A 22,801-nucleotide genomic window follows, 5' to 3' on the forward strand; every position below is an offset into this window, starting at 1 on the left:
TAATGTTAGTATTCTCTAATGTCATGCGGAAGTGGCATCATTATTGGAACATTAGCAAGGGAGTTGGTGAATTCTGTGATTCTTTGCGGTATTATTTACCTCATTTAAGAACATTATTTGTTAAAATTTCAAAAGATGAGTAAAAAATAACTCTTATGTAAGCTTAAAAGGTTCTGCATAACAAGAATGACCCATGTATAGTACAATTGACACTGACATATCACTGTAGTGCCTCAGTTCAAGCAGCAGCACGAGTATTTTCTCCCACTTTAATACAAGTTATAGCATGAAAAAACAAGCATGAACATCAGAAGGTATGTTGAAAGATACAGTACAACTTATAAAAGTGTATCATGTCTCATGCAATCTACAAAATGAGATGGTTCCCAGTATAGTTTACAGCGTAGGTTTTTTTTTTTCTTCTTAAGAAAAATGTATCAGTATCAGCAGATATCATTCTAAATAATCAGTATCTGTGGAGAAATTTAGTATCGGTGCATCTCTAATCATTATGGTTTATCAGAACTCCAAGATCCTCTCTCCCACAGTAAGTTTACTTTTGTCAATAAACTAAATAAATCTGAGAGAAAAGGGCAAATTCATTCAACTGAGTGTAAGTGTGAGTGTTTTCATTCTCTCTCAGTGACCGATCAGAATGCATTAAATGCTACAAATGCTAGTTGCCTGAGTCAGGCGGCCAAGGATCAAAGCTGTCATGAATGAAAGGAGAAAAAGTGTGAGAGGAGACTGCTGGGAGGGGTGAATGCTGAGCGGTGAATGTCAGTCCTTACATGAAAGTTTAATGCCCTCAGGTTTGCCTCTGAAGCCATCATTGTGCCGCTGTAGAAAGGAAATTGTTATTAATAGGCTGTGAGCAAACATGCTGCAGGTTTGCTCAACATTTCCAAAAAAAAAAAAAGTAATGAAAGATGAGTTGAGAGATTTTATTACTGTTATAGGATGCAAACACTTTCATTGACTGTTCAGCAGTGACAGAAATCAACTTTTCAATGTTTGCCCCCTTAAATTAATTAAGGGGCATTTTTACTTGTTTAAGGACAATTTTTATAACCTTATTGAAGGTATGTGTCATATTTTATGTTGAATTCTTACATGTAATAAATAAATTTAAATAAAATAAGACACTATCTGGCTGTTACCAATCAAATTAAATCAGTAGCAACATAATCCATCTTTGCAATGCAGAGGTGGCACAGAAGCTGCATCCAAAGTGCCATTTAGATATCTGCACACACTGTTTAATGCAGCTCAGAGGTGGTATGAATGCATTTACACTGCATTTACAATTGTGTTATTAATGTTATGAGATAATATAAAATGTTGAATATAGAAACTATAAGTGAAAGTGACATGTGAAGGCCAAGTAAGGTAACCCATACTCAGAATTTGTCCTCTGCATTTAACCCATCCAAGTTAGTGCACACACACACTGCAAACCGTGGACACACACACCCGGAGCAGTGGGCAACCATTTTTGCTGTGGCGCCCAGCGAGTGATTGGGGGTTAGGTACCTTGCTCAAGGGCACCTCAGTCATTTCCTGCCAGTATTGAGACTCAAACCTGTAACCTTCGGGTTACCATGCCTCTCTAACCATTAGGCCACAACTATATTCTATAACAAGAATATATACACTTAAACTGGCATTAGTTAGCAGCAAGTCACCTTAAAGTCACCTTTAAAGGGGTCATGAACTGAGAAATCAACTTTTCCTTGAGCTTTTGATATATAAGAGGTCATCGTACTAAGAATATCCTGTACGTTTCAGAACTGAAAACTTCCTTGTTAGTCCAGTAAAAGCTTTTATTGACACCAGACCCAGAGAACGACTGATCCTGGAATGTGCCTGTCATTGATAGGTGAAACTCCGCCTCCACAGAAGAAATCAACACCTGCTTCATTTCAACATTAGCCCCGCCCACTGGCATGTTAGGGGCCGTTCACATATAGCGTCTAAAAACACGTCCTTCTTTCCAAAGCGCTTGTGCTCCTGTGGCGTCTGTCATTTCTATGCAACCATGAACTGCGCTCTCCACGAGGAGTAGGAAGTTTCAGCAAAGGATAAATTGATTTCTAGCCCTTGCATTAGCTTTACTACTATATATATTTATGGAGATGAGATATAAAACCACCCTGTACAGCTAGGATCAGCTGTTTGGCTGAGATTTCGATGTTTTGTTAGCTGATCGGTTGGTTCTTGTCACATGACCTGCGGTGCGCTTGCGGCATTCTGAAAAGTTGAGAAGTTTTCATCTCGATGCGCCTGGAAAACGCACTGTATGCATGTCGTGACCACTTCCATTATGAGTGTGTGCCGCGCGGCAACATTTGAAATAACTGACTTGCGCGGAAAAGACGCGATATGTGAATGGCCCCTTAGTGAGGTGAGGAGGAGATAAGAGCGATACAGGACTAAAAATAACATTACCTTACAAAGGATCCTAATGCTAGGAATATGGTTATTTATTTTCAACAATGTGAATGTCTCAGTTGAGCTTTATTTATTTGTATTCTGTACATTTCACTTTGGATTCTTTGGTAAATCAATAGCATTTCGGCGCAGGCTTTGCAAACAGACTTTTACGAAATGGACTCGACAGTAATGCAATAACATGTCAGTAACTGTGTTAATTCTAATGCCTGATCTGTAACCAGTGATTTCTCATATGTAATGTTTCATGTAGTCAGATGTTCTTTGTCTGTGTCAGTAAATCAAACCAGTGACTAAACGCTCAACTTCACATTGTTTCTCTTAGTAGGATGAAAATAATATGTTATTTCAATGGTGATTAAATTATATATAGAAAGCGATCAAAGGACGCTGGAGCTGTCAATCAAACAGCGCAAGTTTATCAGTGACTGAGTTCTGGACTTAAGCCAAAACTTACATCGCGTTTGCACTGTTAGTGATGATGAAAGCATTCGTTAGTGTGCAAAAGTCGAGTTACAATGACAAGATCACTGCTTTCATGCTCTCAACAACATGTCTGTGATTGACTACAATGTTCATCACTGCAACCTTTCATGCCACGATCTAAATATAATGCCATAGATATAAATGTAATGCTATAATTAACAATTTTTCACAATTAGTAAACCTTGAGAACTGTAATAGTAAAAACGTGCTAAAAGTTTTTGAGAGAGCTATTTCATATGGAAAGATGTCAGCCAATCACAGCAGTGGGCGTTTACACTGAAGTCTCACAGGAGACACGCCCTTCATACAAAGCGTTCAAATCAGAGGGCTAAAATCAGGCTAGGAAAAATGCTTTTTATTTCTAAATTATGACAATTTTTGATGTAAAAGCATTCTAACATTATAAGAGAACCCCAGAAAACATTATAAAACAATAAAACAAAACAGTTCATGACCCCTTTAATGAGTAAGTTATCAGCTCATTCATTCAACCAATTCATTCAAAAAGGCTGATTTGTTCTGGACTGAATAAAATGAAAGTCTTTATGAATGGGTCAGTGAATCATTCACTCAACCAGTTTGTTCAAAAATGGAGATTCATTTAGTAACAAAACACCACTGTGTATCGAATTTTGGTGGTATTTTTTTCACCAAACCCCAGTTAATTTCTGACCCTGTTATATCTATTCACTGACTTTGCATAAGATCATTCTAAAGGTTGTCTTGTATTAATGTTTGTTAAAATCACTGTATTATCATTTGTGCATACATTTTCTCCTATGTTCATTTTTGTAAGCTACATTTCCTGGGGCCGTATTCACAAAACATTTTATCTTAGCACTAAGAGTTCTCCTAAATAGCAGTAAAAGTTCTTAGTTAAGAGTTTTCTCTTAAAACCTATTCACAAAGCTGCTGAGGCAAACTTTTACTAAGGAATATAGAGAAGTCTTAAGCTAAGAGTAAGGGCGGGGTTGACCTCGTTGCTGTGGATGATGTGAACACACTTACTAACTATGACCACAGTGATTGGCTGATGGGGGAGGAGTCTTTGTCAGCGATTTAATCATAGAAATATTGTAGAATGAGATATCATGTTTCCATATTCAAATAAAGGTTTTAAAATACAAATGTTGCCATATTCAAAGAAAGATTTTTTTAATAAAAATGTTGCCATATTAAAATAAAGATTTTAAAATGTAGGCTAAGTGTCACTAATTAAACTAGTATATGTTCAGTTAATTGTCCGCCTCTTACATGTCTGCGTCTTGAGAGATTGCAGAATTCAAGTGACAAATGATGCTTTATAAACCAAGGTTTTGGAGGAGCGTGTTCAAACGGTCTATCTAATCAGCTTGAGTGGAGGTATATATACACAGAAGAGAGCCGACTCACCTTACCTCGACAGTTTTCTGCATCCCTCCGCCACCCTGTTCCTCACTTTCAGCTGGGATACGGGGCGAACTCTGGGTTTGGGCTAAATAAATTCCAAATAAATTCCAAGATCGGAGCCCTCAATGCCCTTGGACAGCACGCCAACTACGCTTATTATATATATATATATTTGACTCTATTCAATCATTTGTAAGTGTGAACTTGTGAAAACAACTGCCACAGGTAATAGTACATTATTTATAGATTTATTTATTAAAGATTTATTTTTGGCATTGTAAGACTTGATTTTCCTGCTGAGACAAAAACTGAGATCAAGCACCCTGCAATAAAGCAATAAAACTCATCTGGAGAGAAGATCTCAAAGAAATAGCATAGGACAACGCCTTGCCCTCACACATCTACAGGATGCAATAGCCCTCCCCCCAAAACACACACACACACCCTCCTTCCTTTCCCCCTGACACAAGTCACTGAAAGTTCTCCAAGAAGTATAATGTATCTGGTGTATCTATTGTTTATTCCTTTCATGTTTGGTATCATTTTAAATGTCTCGGTGCGATTGGTAAAACGGTCTCAATTTCACAGCAGTCACTGGTATTATGAAGAAGACTGAAAACTAAGGATAATTCTGTTCTCCTTTTGGGTGTTGAAAAACCCACTCCTCTCCCCCAAAACAGGTGTTGGTGTAATAAATATTTACAACTCTTTTGTTCTGGTCTGTATATAAGGTAAAGTGCAAAGCAGTCATGCGGGATCATCTGTAGCCAGAAGCCCCCGTACAGAGATGGGTCAATGTCTGAAGACATTCACACATCACTGTATGTATATGCATTTCTTTGGGTAATTGATGTTATGCATTCATTATTTCTGAATTGGCTTCTAATTGTCTAACTGTAATGTAATTGGCATGATACATTTTTACTTGACAAATAAAATGTTATATTTGGTTTATTCTGTATTATTTTTGATTCATTATTTCTAGTAGATTAAAGCAAAGGTATTACCGCAAATCTGTGTTCAGGATTGATCATACGGAAGGTTTAATAGATGGAGCATAGGGCACATCAATTAAGTCCATTTCGATTTCTGACTATCGCTGCCTTAAATAAGTTGCAGTTTTCGTAAATATATAAAAACTATGCTTTTTGTTACGAGTAAGCAGAGCGCGACCGACTTAAAGGTAGATATTTACCCTGCATCCAATGTTTAAGGTCAGAACTGACGAGTTTGTGTCCGGGAAGAGCACTCAAGTCGGCCGAAGTGACTTTTCTAAAGCGATACCGGGACTGCAGTGAACGAATAATTGAAGATATAAGATAATCAGAATAATCAAAAATCTAAATTAATGCATAACCAATGATTCATTTCTAATTGGAAACACAACCTAAGAATGAGAATCATTTGAAATTGGAGTCAGATTAAACGAGTGAAATTAAATAAACTTCACAGAGGCGCTGAAAAGACATACACACGTTAACCTTCGCCCAGGCCATCGGATTCCGTTTTTGGGCCGATGCAGGGTTCCTTACAGCATTTTACTGTATTCTATAAATCAAAATATGTATAGCATTTATGAAGAAAAGGTTCAGCACCCAAGACTCTATCGCTATTGCCTCATGGTGTACAGTGTCTTTAGGTGGATTAGGACTGTTTGGTTTTAGTGACTTAGGAGTCCTCTTGACTACTCCTAACATTTCACAGATTTAGGAGCTAGTTTTAGCGCTAAAATGCTTTGTGAAATACTCTTAGAGCAAACATTTAGGAGTCCTAAATTTAGGACTGACACACCCATTATTTTTAAGAGTTTCTCCTAAATCTGTAAGTTAGGAGCTACTTTTAGCCTTAAGATGTTTTGTGAATACGGCCCCTGGTGCTTACACACAACTTGCCTGACAAAAGTTGGCCTTGTAAACTTGTTTCCAGGCAGACTAGTGAACTCAAACTGCTGGAAACTATGGAAGCCAGCCAGACTGATTGGAACTATCAATTTCCAGATAGTGGTTGCTAGTTTTGTATGCAGTAAGCATCAGATGAAGAATAGTTTACTCACACATCATAATGCAGTTTGATTTTGTCTTATCTTCAAAGGATGTTTTGTTCTCCAAGTCTGTGATTAATAGCTGAATGTTTTCAGCATTACCATTTAAACTAGCAGTCTACGGTTGTTGAGTTCAGGAAGTAGCAATCATTTTGTCGCTTTGCAACCGGATTCAATTGCCCCTTCACCTCCAGATATTACTCTATCTAGAGGTGCACTGCTACGAAATGAATTGGAAAACTTATAAAACTTGTGGTTTATTTTTAAAAAGGTATGAATGATAAAGTATCATTTGTTTCTAAGAGTAAAAATTTTCCAGTTTTTAATTAGATGGCGAGTAATGGAAGGTGACTTAGCCTTTAGGGGTAGTTTCTCTCCCATCTGCTGAATGGATTACTGGTTTAATTAGAGTTTGTATTCTCTTAATTGCTCTTTTATGAGTTTAGATGCAATATTTGCTGTTCCGGGGGAAGTTGTAGTATAAATTGTCTAAGGCAGTTTGGATGCTTCTTAGACAGATATGTAACATTACATTTACATTTATGCATTTAGCAAACACTATTATCCAAAGTGATTTATACAATAGAGGAATATAATCAGTTCATCAAAGAGCCAACAATATTCGTAGTATGCAATTCCAGGTTTATTAGAAAGCTAGATCCAGATTAAACTTTGCCCTTGCCTCAGATTTTTTAGTCTTGCATATCAAAAGCTGTTTGCACTTTATTTCGATGGTCCACTTTAGACATTCTACTAACCAAAAGTAAGTAAATTATAAAAAAAAACCCTGAAAACTGAAAACTCTCAGTAGAGTATTACAGTTCGGGTTAGTAGAATAAGTTGACATGTAGTTGCAAAGTTATTTATAGTCAATAGAATATCTGTTAGGGAGCATCAACATGAAGTGGACCATCAAAATAAAGTGTAAACCAAAAATTATCCATCTATTTGTAGGAGGATTGTTATATAAATGATAGACTTTAATGATAACAAACAGTACTGAATGCAATTCCTGGCTGGACAAAATGTTTCACAGTATGGGAAAAATGATAGTAGTAGTAGTAATGGCAGTACAAATAATATATTAGACATTTAAGGGATTTCAACCGACAGAATTCTGTTAGAATTGCACAGTTGTCAGGTTTCAGCTGATTTACGTTACTGTTTGACAAAATATATTTTTTCCAAAACATATTGACAAATGCATATACAGTATTATACTAAGTGCACATACGATGATTAAATTGTATGTGCAATGCTTTTTAAAACATTCAATGGGTAAATCTCACAAAACTTAAGAACATTTCTGGGTTATATTACACTTCAAAATCAAAATAAAGAAAACATTATGTAAAATATCAATTTTATATTATTTTATATTGTGACGGTGTGACGGTGTCATCAGGGGACTGGTTGTAGTCCTGGGTCTTTTGATGATGATCTTAAATGTCCTAGCGTACTCATTAGGCCTGGGGTAGTGGAGTCCTGCCCTTAAAAATATGTTGTTGTCCTTTGTGGGCCATAATGTTTGTATTGTTCCATTATTATCACATAAAAAAAAAAAAAAAATGTTGCAGTGCAAAACATCTTAATGGTCTTCAAATGGCCTTCATTTCCAAATGGGCAAAATGTAATATCTTATTTTTTTATGATTTGTGGAGTGCAAAATGATCACTACATATTCTCGACAGGTTTTGTGAGAGTTACCAAAAAATGTATTCAATATAAAATAGGGTTTAAGAAGAAACAAAGTCACTTTTAACAAACTTCTAAAGCCACTCAAGTGTCTTCAGAGTGCAGAAGTCTCTAGATTCGTATTGTTGATCAAGGGTGGTTCGTAATGCAGAGATAACAGGTTTTCAGTAACATTAATCAAAGACCTCTGACACTTGTGAAAATGTAATGCATCTCCTGCTATTTTTCCATGAAATGTTTCACAAGTACTTCAAAGCATTCCAGAGCATTTTCAGATATTAAGATGCATCTTTTTCAGAGTTGTGGGAAGCTGTCCTACCCATCAGCCACTGCAGCTTTCTGACCTTGAATGATCTGCTTTCTGTTTGGCGTAAACATGTGTACACACACAGAGACAAGCTTTCAAGTATACGCTCTCTCGCTCACTGTCTTTCATCACAAATTGACATTTCAGTTGGAAGGAGAGAGGAGACAACAAGTAATAGAAAAAGACAAAAAAAAATGACAATGCTAAAGGATGCATTTTAAGATTGATCAAAAATAATTGTAAAATCACTGAACTAATTAAAATCCCATTTGCAAGCAAAATGTCACTCTTCTGAGCTGTGCAGACTGGTAGATCTCGCAGATGTTTGAGTTCGGCACTCTAAATGAAACCCAGCTGAATGTAAAACCATTCACAAACAAAAGCCAAATGGAAAAGAAAGCCGCAGCGCTCAGTGAGTATAAGTCAAAGTGCTACGTGTGTTTAAAAAGCTCAGACAGTTATGAAATGTTATCGCTCACTGTGAGCAACCCTCTACAACTTTGGCACTGTTTCCATGGAAATACACACATGTACAAACAATGCTCAAGCACAAAGAGCTCAACAGGGTTATTTGACACAGCTTTCGGCCAATGGAAATTTGATCTGAATGCTACAGGCCTGAAGGAGCGTGTGGTCAGTGTTCATAAACTAAAGGTAGCTCTGACTGAGCTGGAAGCAACACAGGTTCCCGGTCTGCCAGTCCGCTAACATCTCAGAGCTCTGATGTAAAAGCTCTTATTGGCTGTTTTGATTTAGAGCTCATGCACCATGAACGCTAGAGCGGCTCTGAATTTAGTGAAGCAGAATTCATGACCAGACTTACGTAGATGAAACATGAAAGTACGTCTTTACATTGCACAAAAGAAATTGTGACTGGTGCATAGAAAACTCTCAGTCAAGATGCTATGCGGTTGCTAATGGTTTTCACCATGTTGCTAAGAGTGTTTGATAAGGCATTGATAGAAGTTACTAAGGTTTTCTGAGAATGGGTTTTCATTGAATGGGTTTCCATGGCCAAACAGCTGCATGCAAGCCTCACATCACTGAGTTCAATGAGAATAATAATATGAGTAATAATAATAGAAGCACTTTCCTTATTAAACACCACTAATTATTATTTATTTTTTATGAACACTACAACAATGACAACAGGTCCATGACCTTTGTCAACTGGAAATAAAGAGAGATGTGTTGTGAACGAGACTTTGAATCTAAATAGTGCATTCCTATGAACCTGCGCACAGCAGTGAAAAAAAAATAATAATAATCCGATGGCAAAGTAAGGTTTTGTGTAAACTTCTTTTTAAAAACACAGCAATAGGATATAAGCATTTGGGTTATGTGTCTGAACCTAGCATTCCAGACACACTACATGAACAAAAGAATTGGGGCACCTGACCATTACATCAACAGGGACTTTAATGACATGGAGTTGGTCCCCCCTTTGAAGCTATAACACCTTCCACTCTTCTGGGAAGGCTTTCCACAAGATTTTGGAGTGTAAAGCATTTGTGAGGTCAGGCTCTGATGTTGGATAAGAAGGCCTGGCTCACGATTTACGCTCCATTTCACCCTTAAGCCATCCTAGGTATATATGACTATCTTCTTCCAGACAAACACAATCGGAGTTATATTAAAAAATCTTCCAAGCTTTATAACGGTAGTGAATGGCACTTGAGATTTTGAAGCCCAAAAAAGTGCATCCATCAATCAGAAACCTAAATAATAATGTATTTTATATGTGGATCCAAAATCAATAAGCTCACATTTTTAGGTAAGCTGAGAATTAACATTATATAATAGTGATGATAGACTTTCAGAGTTTGTCTAACTTGTGGAACAGCAAACTGTAAAGGTTATATAGAGTTATTTCTATACACCAAACCCAGCTGTATAGGAGTCATTCTACAATTTAGGGTTCATTTCATGTCCATTGATGATATATATATATATATATATTTTTTTTTTTTTTTTTTTCTAACATCATTTTCCAGAAATATCTTATTTAATCCATTAAGGATAATGTTTTTTCTTTTCTTCTTTTTTTTTTAAGTGAGTCTCTTGTTCAAAATAATGAATATAAGCTGTTAAAGTCAACATTATCTATAGTAAATCTATTTCTAAAATCATAAATACTTACAATCTAAATTAAAGTTTCACTGCTTTAAAAGGGTGGTGGATTATGATTTGACTTTTTTAACTTTAGTTAGTGTGTAATGTTGCTGTTTGAGCATAAACAACATCTGCAAAGTTACAACGCTCAAAGTTCAATGCAAAGGGAGATATTTTCTTTTACTGAAATCGCTGTTTAAGGACTACAACAAACGGCTGGTAGGGACTACAACGAGCTTCTTCCCGGGTTAGTGACATCACTAACCCTAAAATTTACATAAACCCCGCCCCCGAGAACACACAACAAAGGGGGCGAGGCCATGTTGGGCTGCTTTAGAGAAGAGGAAGAGTTGTTGTAGTAGAGTGTTGTTGACATGCCGTCATTTTACACCGGACTGCTTCACAAACGAGGGTCAATTCAACGCTGGATTTGCACAAAAGATTAACATGACGGAACATGCTAGTGGATGAGCTGAATCAACTCCACAGCAACGACATAAATTTATCCACTAACCATTCAGAAACGTCCAGTTTCATTGTAAAAGTTGTAACTTCTTTCTGAGTCTCTCCATCAGTGTCGACTCCGGTTTGAACAATGTAAGGCTGAACACCGTTACTGACAATCCTCATTTTGGCTGCGTGAGATTCTCCAGCTTTGTTGTTGTTGAGCAACTGAAGCGTGAGCTGTTAAAGCTCCGCCCTCTTCTGGAAAGGGGGTGGGAGCAGCAGCTCATTTGCATTTAAAGGGACACACACAAAAACAGTGTGTTTTTGCTCACACCCAAATGGGGCAAATTTAACAAACTATAATAAATGATCTGTGGGGTATTTTGAGCTGAAACTTCACAGACACATTCTGGAGAAACCAGAGACTTATATTACATCTTGTAAAAGGGGCATAATAGGTCCCCTTTAAAACGGGTAATAACTGTATTATCAGATGGCTTTTATATTTTATGAAAGTAAGTGATATCTTTATTGTTAAATGGGCTGTTCTGCATTAAAGCATGTGACTAACCGACATGCTTTTTCGTTTCACTCCTGGTGTGATTAGATCTCTCTGCGATTTGATACATTCAGTTTGGACAAGCCTTAAGGTGTCTGAACTGACAGTGTTTTCAAAGGTCCGAGAATTTAAGCAAAAATCTGAAAAATAAAACGTTGAAAAAGCAAAAATAGTTTGTACACAGTACACATAATGCATTGATGCATGCGAAGAACTGTTGTTTCTATGCCGGGCTCCTGCTGTGAACAGGCTGCCTCTCATTGGTTCATTAGGACTGTGAATATGCGGGCGGTAAGCAGCGTGGGGGCGGGAAAGCGCTTATCTCTCTCTGCTGCAGCTCTCCTGGCATGACAAATGTTCCTGAATAGTCTCGCTGGTATAGAAGGATCTGTTCACACCAGCTTCCTGTAGTGTAAACCAGATATCTACATTCTTATTGCCAGGATCATCTGTCTCATAAATTGCTGATTTGTTGCTCATGCATCACAATAGTTAACACAATGTTAAAGGGATTGATCAATCAAAAATGAAAACTGTCATCTTTTACTCACCCTCATTTTGTTTCAAATCAATTCATTGTATATTTTCATAAATAACTGTAACCACAATTAAAATGCATTATAATATTTGCAGATTCTTGGTTACATCTGAAATTGGTTCATGTGTTTCAATGCATTATACTATATTTTATATAAGTATAAAAAATAAAGTAAAATAGATAAGTATTGTAATGGTTACAATTATTCAAGAGATCATACAATGCATTATGAGGTGCATATATCAGACATATTCCTGATAATCAGAGCACAATGTCTTCTCCCTCCACAGGAAGAGCCTTACGTGATGTTCAAGAAGTCAGATAAACCGTTGTACGGTAACGATCGTTTCGAGGGCTTCTGCATCGACCTGCTGCGAGAGCTGGCTGCCATCCTGGGCTTCACCTATGAATTGCGACTGGTGGAGGATGGCAAATACGGAGCGCAGGAAGAGAGCACGGGCCAGTGGAATGGCATGGTCCGAGAACTGATGGACCATGTGAGTCAGACACCTCCATCCAATACTGTTTTGATTGCACTCAGGTCGACTCTTTTCCACACATCTTTCTGTACAAACCTGCAAGGCTGAGCAAATTTGGCTCCCTTTCAAATCATAAATGTGAATATATATATAGACTTGCCCCCCCAGCATCATTACTCCAGTCTTCAGTGTCACATGATCCTTCAGAAATCATTCTAATATGATGATTTGCTGCTCAAGAAACATTTCTGATTATTATCAATGTTGAAAACAGTCATGCTGCTTTGTATTTTTGTGGGAAACATACTTTTTTTTTCAGGATTTTTTGATGAACAAAGTTCAATGAACAGCATTTGCAATAGGAATATTTAGTAGCATTATAAATGTCTTCACTGTCACTTTTGACCAATTTAATGTGCCCTTCGCTGAAAAAAAAGTATTAATTTCTGTAAGATTGTGTATGATAACATTTTATCATGTTAATTCTTACAAAAAAAATTATTATTAAGAACATATTTAAGTTATATTAAGTTATTTGAATTTCATTCCATCTTAATTTTGCTAAAATTTGAAGTAGAATTCTGCCTCCCGTTCATTGCCTCAATTCAATTTCAAATACATTATTAAGAAATTGCACTGTAATTTATAAGGCGTTCTTAATTCATTTCAGGATGGAGAACAATCCTGACACACTTCCACAATGAAATGAGATGCTTTCAGTGTAGAGAGGAAACAGATATGAAAATAAGATTAACTGTGTGTGTGTGTGTGTGTGTGTGTGTGCGCGCACAGCAGATGGCATGAAGATGTGATAAAATAAAACTCAAGCACATACTGCCGAGAGGACACAAAGTGAAAAATCTGGCATTAGTTTTCCCCCTATAGAGCTTATTAAGCACACACACATTCACAAACACACACACACATCTACACCGGAGCACACACTGCCCTTCGATATCCTCATTAGACTCCACAAAGACTACGACAGGAATGAACACATTTCTGAGAAGAGAGCATTTCCTGCACTCCCTGTGTTCGATAGCAGTATCCATTGCTCCAACCGATATATCAGACATCTCTCTTAGTCACTGCTCCTCAATTGGCCACGGTCGGATCGTCTGCCGTGAAAGCGGAGGGTGTGTGTGTGTTGTCGTAACATTCCCCGGCAAACCCCCCCACAAGACGAGAGCAGGACAGACTGTAATTGGCCTTGACAAGCTTTCAGAGCAGTCTAGAGTTTGCAGTTTGCCAGTACATTGATGTGCTAGAGATAAAAATATCTTGTCAAAGGACTTTAGAAGAAAAAAAGGAAGGTAGCGAGACAACATCTGCTCACTTCTGGCATTAATTTGCCCCCTCTGGGAATAATTATAGACAATCCAATAATTCTAGACAGAAGCCTTTATTTTGACTGAAATTATACCAATTCTACCAGTAAAAGTAGTGAAATTGAACTAAATGTCAGTTTTAGGGGCACAGCCGTCTTAGCTGGTGTCAGTGTTCAGACAGCAGGCCCTCCATCAGTTCTGGAGGAGGCATAACGCCTTTACTGTGTCAAAACCGATGTTTCTTTGAAGAATTATTGTACTGGGTTTAATCTCACATTCACAATTACACTGTATAAAACCTCTGTACTGGGCTTGAAAATGTGTAATTTAAATTTTAAGCCTCTAAAATAAGTTTGAGGGCTCAAAACTATAATGTAGGATTTAAAAGAGAGCATATAGTGTAGACCAGGATACTTTGAAGATCATTTGAAGTCATTTGATTACTTTCTGTTTTATATGGAGTTTGATATAATATATGAAATATATTCATACACTCTAAAAAATGCTGAGTTAAAAACAACCCAAGTTGGGTTGAAAATGGCCAAACCCAGCAAATGGGTTGTTTTAACCCAGCAGTTTTAACCCACCTTTTGATTATTATTGTTGTCTCTAGTAATTATGTGTCTGATTTTTAATTTCCAACCTATTTTGGGTTCATTTTAAGCCAGCCGTATAGTCATGTTAGTTAAATAAAACTGCCCTGCACGTCAAACACTGGTTTTGTCCACTTTCATCTTGGGTTGTTTTTAACCCAGCATTTTTTAGAGTGTAATATGAATGAATGAAAGGTCTGGGATCAGTGTAAAAATAACTTCACAGTTGAGTTTAAAGCAAAATACTCAATAGGTTTCATTGTATATACCACATTTGAAACTGTATATACTGTATACACTACTTTTCTTTTCTTTTTTTTTTTTAAGAAATTGATACTTTTAAGCAGCAAGGACACATTAAATGGATCAAAAGTGACAGTAAAGACATATATAATGTTACAAAATGTTAATTGTCAGTTTCAATTAAAAGCTGTTTCTTTTTAACTTCTTTTCATCAAAGAATCCTGATGTGTCTCAATTTCAACAAAAATATGAAGCAGCACAACTGTTTTCAGCATTGATAATGATCATAAATGTTTCTTGAGCATCAAATCATCATATTTGAATGATTTCTGAAGGATCATGTGACACTGAAGACTGGAGTAATGATGCTGAAAATTCAGCTTTGATCACAGGAATAAATTACACTTTACTATATATTCACATAGAAAACAGCTATTTAAGTTGTAATAATATTTCACAGTATTACTGTTTTTATTCTGTATCAAATAATGCATCTTTGGTGAACATACGAGAATTTATAAAAAAAAATCTCACAACCCCAAACTTTTTAATGGTAGCACATATGAATATACGTGTGAAATACTACATTGTTGCTGGACAATCATAATCAACCTGTTATGGCATGTTTACACTGGACATGATCTGAATTTCTCCTATTATAAACAATTAAACTGCCTGCATTGAAAGTAGAACAGACTGTATAGTCTTCTGCTTGTGCTGGATTTTTAAAATGGTGCTGAGAACATACAGTGTATGAGCAGTACGGCAGCATCTCTACCAGTTGACACATTTCAACCCTCACATTGTATATACAGTCATTATTGATATGCTAAGAAGACATGGTTTTGATTATTGCAGCTGCGGTTGTCACAGTGATGACAACATCACGCAGGCCACAGAAAACAATTCAAGGGCATGTTGAGTAGTGTTCGTGTGGGCAGGGCCAATTCTAGGCACAAGCCAACTAGGGGGTTGCCTAGAGCGTCATGATCTGCCATCCGAGGCAGCATCCAATGGAAATTAACCTCATAAGTGACGGATCTGGAACACTCTCCATAAGCTGCACTTTTAGGCTAAAATGATCAGCATAATTATAGTGCCTACCTTTTGCAACATTATTTGCATTGGGAGTGTGCCTATTATGCCTTAAAATGCTTGCCTTGCAGATTTTTCCCCCCTCAATTTGCAGTGTCTCAATTTGTCTCCCCAATATAATTTGCATCCAATGACTATATAGACGCCACATCTTTTTAAGTAAGTATAGTATCTATTTAAGTAGTTTTGTTGCTTATAATGGGAGTGATCTAGTTTGGAGTATTTCATGTTGCTTCCTTGATGTGTATACACAGTATAGTCATCAATGATTAATTATGGGTTTTCAATTTTATTATCAGTATTTATTCAAAATGTTTTATGGAACTTGTTATTGAGGTGTGATAAGAAAATAAATAGAGGGTCCAACATACTCTCACGGCAGTTTATAACTAGGATAATGCTTTATTTTGATGGTCCGCTTTAGACATTCTACTAACTAAAAGTAACTTTGCACCTACATGTCAACTAGCAGTCATTAGAGTATTAGTAGACTGTCTGCTTAATATCTGCTAACACTTTATTTTGATGCTCCCCAACAGACATTGTACTCACTATAAGAAATTTTGCAACTATGTCAACTTATTCTACTAACCGAACCCTAACCTAGCAGTCTACCAATACTCTAATGAGAGTTAGTTGACGTACTGTAGTTGCAAAGTTACTTATTGTTAGTAGAATGTCTGAAGTGCACTATTGAAATAATGCATAACCATGACAATTTTACGTTTGGGCGAATTGGTGGCGAATTCGAACTATCTGCTTACACCATACTGATTGGTTAGGTTTAGAGTTGGACCTTCATGCTTACATTTTTTCTAAAAGTTTTCATACAAATTATATTGTACGAATTCACCACCAATTTGTTAAAACATAAGTTATGTTTTCTCATGAGATTGACTTGGATGGTCAACACAGTATTTACACTAACAAAAATGACCAACGACCAGGGTTGGGGAAAGTTACTTTTAAAAGTAATGCATTACAATATTGCGTTACTCCCTAAAAAAGTAACTAATTGCGTTACTTAGTTACTTTTTTTTATGAAAAGTAATGCATTGCATTACTTTTGTGTTACTTTTTCTCACCTGAGGTGGGCTTGCTTATTTTTAAATAACAACAAAAAAAGTTACATTTTTGGCAAATGTTAAGGCCCTTTCACACCAAAAGTGAAATGAATAAGCCTCAGGCTGAAGGAAATGCATATTTACTCCTGTACAGTAGAGGGCGCAGCTCAAACAAACCTTTCAGCTGTGCTGCCATTTTGGATTACAGAAGAATAGGATACAGGAGAAGTTCAGCACTCTTATTTCTAAATCTAATCTAAGGTCAATTTTGCTTATTAGTATGGTTGAATTGGATCATTAACAGTCAGCAGCAAAGACATTGGTTAATAAAGTGAGATTAAATACATAAAGCATATTTGTGTAATTATTATAGTTAATTATTGCAGGTTTGCATAAATTCTGAGATTGCATTTCACTGTTTTTATTAATTTTGAGGAATACTGAATGTTTTTGTGCAAGTGAGATGAGTAAATGCATGTTCACATTTAATCTAGAACTACACTATCCGTCATGTTTACACACAACACCTCTGCACTTTATTTATCTCAACATGACGACAGGAGAGCTGTCAGTCAATACATGTTAAAACAAAGTAACTAGTGTTACTTATTTGAAAAAGTAACTTAGATATTTTGTTGTAAATTGAAAAAAATTAATGCGTTACTTTACTAGTTACATGAAAAAGTAATCTGATCACGTAACTCAAATTACTTGTAATGCATTACCCCCAACACTGTCAACGACTGTAGCATGTCGAAAACCTTTGTTTGTTATGTAACATTTTATTTTTTACAAAATGTTAATATGTGGACTAAAAGTTACAGTCTGAGAGACACAGGCTATTTCTGCTTCTGACAGTGAGCCAACAATGGCAGACCTGTGTAAAACTTTAACCCCCTTAATTTTCCCTCTTTCATAAGCGCTATTTTCATTTTTTTAGTCTAGTTGGGTAGCTGAGAGAGTGGATTTGGTTCAGCGCACCTCCGGTCCCTTAGACCCAGTAAATCATGAAAGGCTTTAGTAAGTGCTGAAACAGTAGCAGGTAAATCAAGAGAGAGAGCGCGAGTCCACAAGAGGGCTTTAAATTTCCTCTTAAACGCTGTGGGGCAGAGTGTGTGATGTGTAAAAGCCCTGTTTTCTTAATTTGATTTCCTCTAAATGCTTCTGCTCGCCCTGATTTACAGCCTATCGCTCTTTTCCCTGTGCGTTATTTGTTGGCAGAAAGCTGATCTTGCAGTGGCGCCCCTGGCCATCACGTACGTGCGGGAGAAGGTCATCGACTTTTCCAAACCCTTCCTGACGCTGGGGATAAGTATACTGTACCGCAAGCCCAACGGCACCAACCCAGGGGTGTTCTCCTTTCTCAACCCCCTGTCCCCCGACATCTGGATGTATATTCTGCTCGCTTACTTGGGTGTCAGTTGTGTGCTGTTTGTCATAGCCAGGTAACATACCAGCCACATATATAGACATAACCCCACATCATGACCTCATCTCATTGACTTTTTGTTTCAATCTAAAGCAGTGCACTTTTAGATTTAACGTTAGTGGCCTTGAAGGAATAGTTCACCCAAAAATGAAGATTCTGACATTATTTACTTACCCTCATATCATTCAAAATCTGTATGAATTTTACATGGAATGCGTAAGGTGAATTGTTCACCTCTTTTCCATTCTATCAAAGTTAAAGTCAAAAGGGCCTGTGAAGATTCAAAATGACTAAAATACATGATAAAAGTAGCTTTGTGTAAGGAACGGATTTGTAATATACTTTTATGATACTGTGCTTTTTTGTCATTTTGAGGGTTTGACAGCCTCTTCCTCCATTCATTTTCATTGGAATTTCCTGCTTCGGTTATTCTTCAGAAATTCACTTTTCATCTTCCATGGAAGTTTGACAGAGTTGGAATGACTTGAGCATGAGGAAATGATGACTTAAGGAATGGGTTAACTATTTCTTTGAGAATTCTGAATGCCATTCACAATATTTACATGATGAAACGTCATGAGATTCAGCTGTAAAACATATAGAATTATGAAATTCTTGCAGGTGTGAATAGGAGATAAAGAGTTAAGGCTTTCATTTGAGAGAGTGAAATATAAACACACATGAGAGAGGAACTTTAAGGGTTGCTTTGGTCTTCCTGTCTTGACGGTGAGGAGCTACAGTATGTGCCTCTGATCTGATAAAGCACGATAGCACAAACCACATAAACAAAGATGTGAAATCACAGTTTCAATACAGTATGTGTGTGAAAGACAGAAAGCAGGTATGCGGGAGTGTTCAAGCGTGTGTGTGAGTGAGATTGAGGCATTTTCTGGTGTGAAACGCAGCCTTCCCTCCCCATCCCTCGCTGTCCCTACTGTGTCTAGTTTGTATCCTTTTCTTTTCTGACTGGGTTTTTCCACATCCTGCTTCACATTTGGCAACCAAGATTCTATGATACAAAAAAAAATGTGTGTATATAGTAAGCAGCAGATATTGCACTACATATAATTTATCCTAAAATTCATTACTAAAAGTCTTTAGGATGTTTAGGTTGCACTTTAGTGTTTATAATAAGTAGACATTACAAACTAATGGTCACTTAATTTGATATTCTACGTTTAGTACAAGTTAGGATACCGATTAGAAAATAATTTTGATTCGTTACCTAGTTTAGACTAATAAAAATATAGCTGCAAGCAAAAGTTAGCAAAATCCGTAAAAAAAAAATGTAAAAATGAAACATGCACATATTAATTGTTCACAATAAGATCTATAACATGCATTTAGAAAACAGATGTGACAGGGTGAATTTTCATTTCATGCCAACTTTAACAGTCTTGCATTTTAATTTCTAAATCCATGAAAGCTCAACACATCTATTTAAATTTTGCAAACTTATAAAAACCATAAGCAATTGTGACGTGAAAAAATTAACTGGATGACCCTTTCATGAGAAGATTTATAAAGGCTATACATAAAGGCAGCGGCTATTTACACTAAAAGAAAATAGCGATATATTCTATTTACACCATATAAAAGTAGCAGTGTTTTTTTTTTTTTTTTTTTTTTCAATAAGTGCAAATACAGTAGTTGTTAGATGCTATTAATACTGATAAATAGTGCCAGATACTATTTGCACCTCAATATTGCTGCAGGATGCAATAATAACATAGAGAGTAAATGATTATTAAAATTATTAAATGGATTTTATTAAATGCATATATCCCTACACTTACCCCTAACTCTACCCAATAAATACTTATACTTAAATAATCGTTAGGCACTTTATTTTCGCTTTTCAAAAATGATCTTAATTTTTATTGAAAATACATGCCTTTCCCATGTGATATGTGATGGGAAACGGAAGAAGAGCGAGATCAATGGGAACAAAAGCAACTTCCACACACCATACTCCCTACGGCCTACAGCACCGCAGATGTTGAGTGGCGGGCATTTTTTTTAATCGTGTGTGGCCCAACCAGACATTGGTGGGTGGAGTTAATGTAAAAAGCCTTTGCCTTACATAAATACTGCAAAAAAAAAAAAAAAAAAAAAATAATAATAATAATAATAAATAAATAATAAAATGAATAAATAAATAAAATTAAAAAAAATGGAGGAACTTATGGATCCCTAAGTGAAATCTGTTTCTTGTCAGGAGTGGGTCTCACATGTCAATTTTTAAGTCTCTATCTGAAAAGAGTTACTGGCTGATGATTAGAATATCACAAATTAAACTACTAGTTGCTAGGCAACCATCAAACCCATCCATCCCATAATTGCAAAATGCAGCTGGCCTCTTCTTTCACTATACTTTTAGGGCTTCCATTAGAAATGCATTGTATTTGACATTTTGTATGTGCTTTTTGAAACTGAGGTATGAGTCGAAATGATGTTCCAGAGTAAACGACAGCTTATGTATTTATATTAGACCCAGAATTGTCCTTTAAATGCTTTACTGTAGTGCAGAATAAATGGCTGAGATCAGTTTTTTAACCATACAAAACCATTTTCATTTGCATTGGGTCTTCCATTGGTCCTCATTTGAAGCACGGTGGGGAGGAATCCACAGAAAAGGCCTTATTTTAACCCTAAAACTCTTGGGTGGACTGCATTCAGCTGGTCTTACCCGAGAGTTTTATGGTTAATGCACTTGTGCTTTATAAATGTTACTGGCAATATGATCACACAAGTTTATAACAAGCTACAACTGCCATCTAAGTTGGTTCAGAATATGCACCTTTCACCTTATAACTCCACTAATATTAACGCTGGGTAAGTGTTCACCTTTCCATTTCTCAACTAGAGCATAAATAACGAGCACACAAATCAACGGCATGTTTTCACAGAAACACACAGCAGAGAAGACTTAACACAAGATCGTATTACTGTGTTTATGTGTTTGTCTCTTTGTACACATTTCTTTATGTGTGCATGTGCGACTGCTTTTGTGTGTGCCCTTTAAAGCCGGTATATGCAGCAAACATGTCTGCGTGTGAGAGAGAAAGACAGAGCGAGAGAGAAAGAGATCACAGGGTGACATAATGGGGACTGGTGGAGGGTTTCCTAAGGCTTATTCTCACCAATGCAGTATTTAGAAACCTTCCTTCTGGGCACAGTATGAAAGTCAAATATTTATCCTCCTCTCAGAATCTGTAATGCATATCAGCAGTTGTTTTTGTTCCTGTTGTTTTCCTTTCCTTACAAAGTTTCTTCTCTTTTCTGCGAAAGCAGGTGATGAAGCAGCTGAGGAAGTCTGAATTGTAAAAGAGTTAGGGATGTGATACCGGTACTGATTAAAATGCTCTGATACCAAAAACCGATACCACACAGTGTGTGAAAAGTGTTTGTGTCCAGACAACTGTCAACAGAGCAAACAGAGAGCATAATGGAGATACCAGAGAAGGATTGAAACAAATGTATTAACAGAATATTAAATATTCACATATAGCTGCTGTGTGCGATCTGATAAGCATCACAAATATATACGGAATAAAACAATTTAAAAGATAACTTTTTATTTCACAATTCTGACTTTTGTTCTCATAATTGCGATATATAGACAGTGCACGAATAGCCTATTAAATTGAGTTCTCTTTTATGTCTTCTTGCGCTTCAATGGACAAATTCACACAAAATTGTGTGCCTGTATCGGCGAGTATCCTTAAGAACAGCCCAGACTCATTAGGAAAACGTACCTGTGTCAAGATTTTTGCAAAACACAAAATACGTTGTGTTGTGCATGTTTCGCGACAGTTTCAAAGTGAAATGTCCAGTGAGTGGCACTAAAAGCGTGTTCTGTTTTTTTCTGGAACAGATGAACGTGAACATGGCAACGTTTCATTATGTTGGAGTTTGTACGTATTACTGCAGTTTTGAATTGAAATGTCAGGTGAGTGGCGCTAAAAGCTTAATCCATCACGTTTAATAACATACGTCTACACTGAACCCTAAACCTACCCGATAGTGTTAACAAAAGCAAATGTGACATGAAAATGCAATCGTAACCGTGGCATTTTAGCTTGTTTTTGAGCTCTTGTCTTTGAGCTCTTTTAGCGTGACTCATCTTTCACAGGATTCGTACCTGATCTCTTTGCATCGCAAGTACAATTCTGAATCAGCTGAGCTACCGAGCAAGCTTGTTACATCAGTAAAACTGAATATATGGAGCTGGGTAAGTGATGCAAACTCCAAAATATATTAGTTTACAAATCATGCACTATGGTAAAAAGTGTTTTGAGGTCATAACATTATTGTTCAAGGAGCCACAAGTCTTGAAAACAAGTCTTTATTAATCCATAATCTGGCCCTGTAATCATAATTGTGTGTGAAAACAATTAAAAGTACTTGCTGTTTTACTGCCTCTAGTGTTCATTTCTATTAAAAACTGCAGTGATATGTACATATTGGTACGTATTTTGCATTTTGCAAAAATGTTGACACAGGTACATTTTTCCAATGAGCCTGTGTTGCTTAAAAAACACA

At 36.6% G+C, this 22,801-nt stretch overlaps 1 protein-coding gene across 5 annotated transcripts in view; it reads left to right on the forward strand.

Moving 5' to 3' along the window:
* grik2 (glutamate receptor, ionotropic, kainate 2) overlaps positions 1–22,801 on the forward strand; it is a 231,893-nt gene that overhangs the window by 152,676 nt on the left and 56,416 nt on the right. For 4 of the 5 annotated variants that reach the window (XM_051865971.1, XM_051865970.1, XM_051865967.1 and 1 more), the window contains 2 exons: positions 12,316–12,522; positions 18,049–18,272. In XM_051865971.1, the coding sequence (XP_051721931.1) occupies positions 12,316–12,522; positions 18,049–18,272 (431 nt within the window). Of the gene's footprint in view, positions 1–12,315; positions 12,523–18,048; positions 18,277–22,801 lie in introns of those variants that run through there. The other variant, XM_051865972.1, reaches the window with a different exon arrangement.

The sequence above is a fragment of the Ctenopharyngodon idella genome, chromosome 16 (assembly GCF_019924925.1).
Source record: "Ctenopharyngodon idella isolate HZGC_01 chromosome 16, HZGC01, whole genome shotgun sequence".
Lineage (NCBI taxonomy): Eukaryota > Metazoa > Chordata > Actinopteri > Cypriniformes > Xenocyprididae > Ctenopharyngodon > Ctenopharyngodon idella.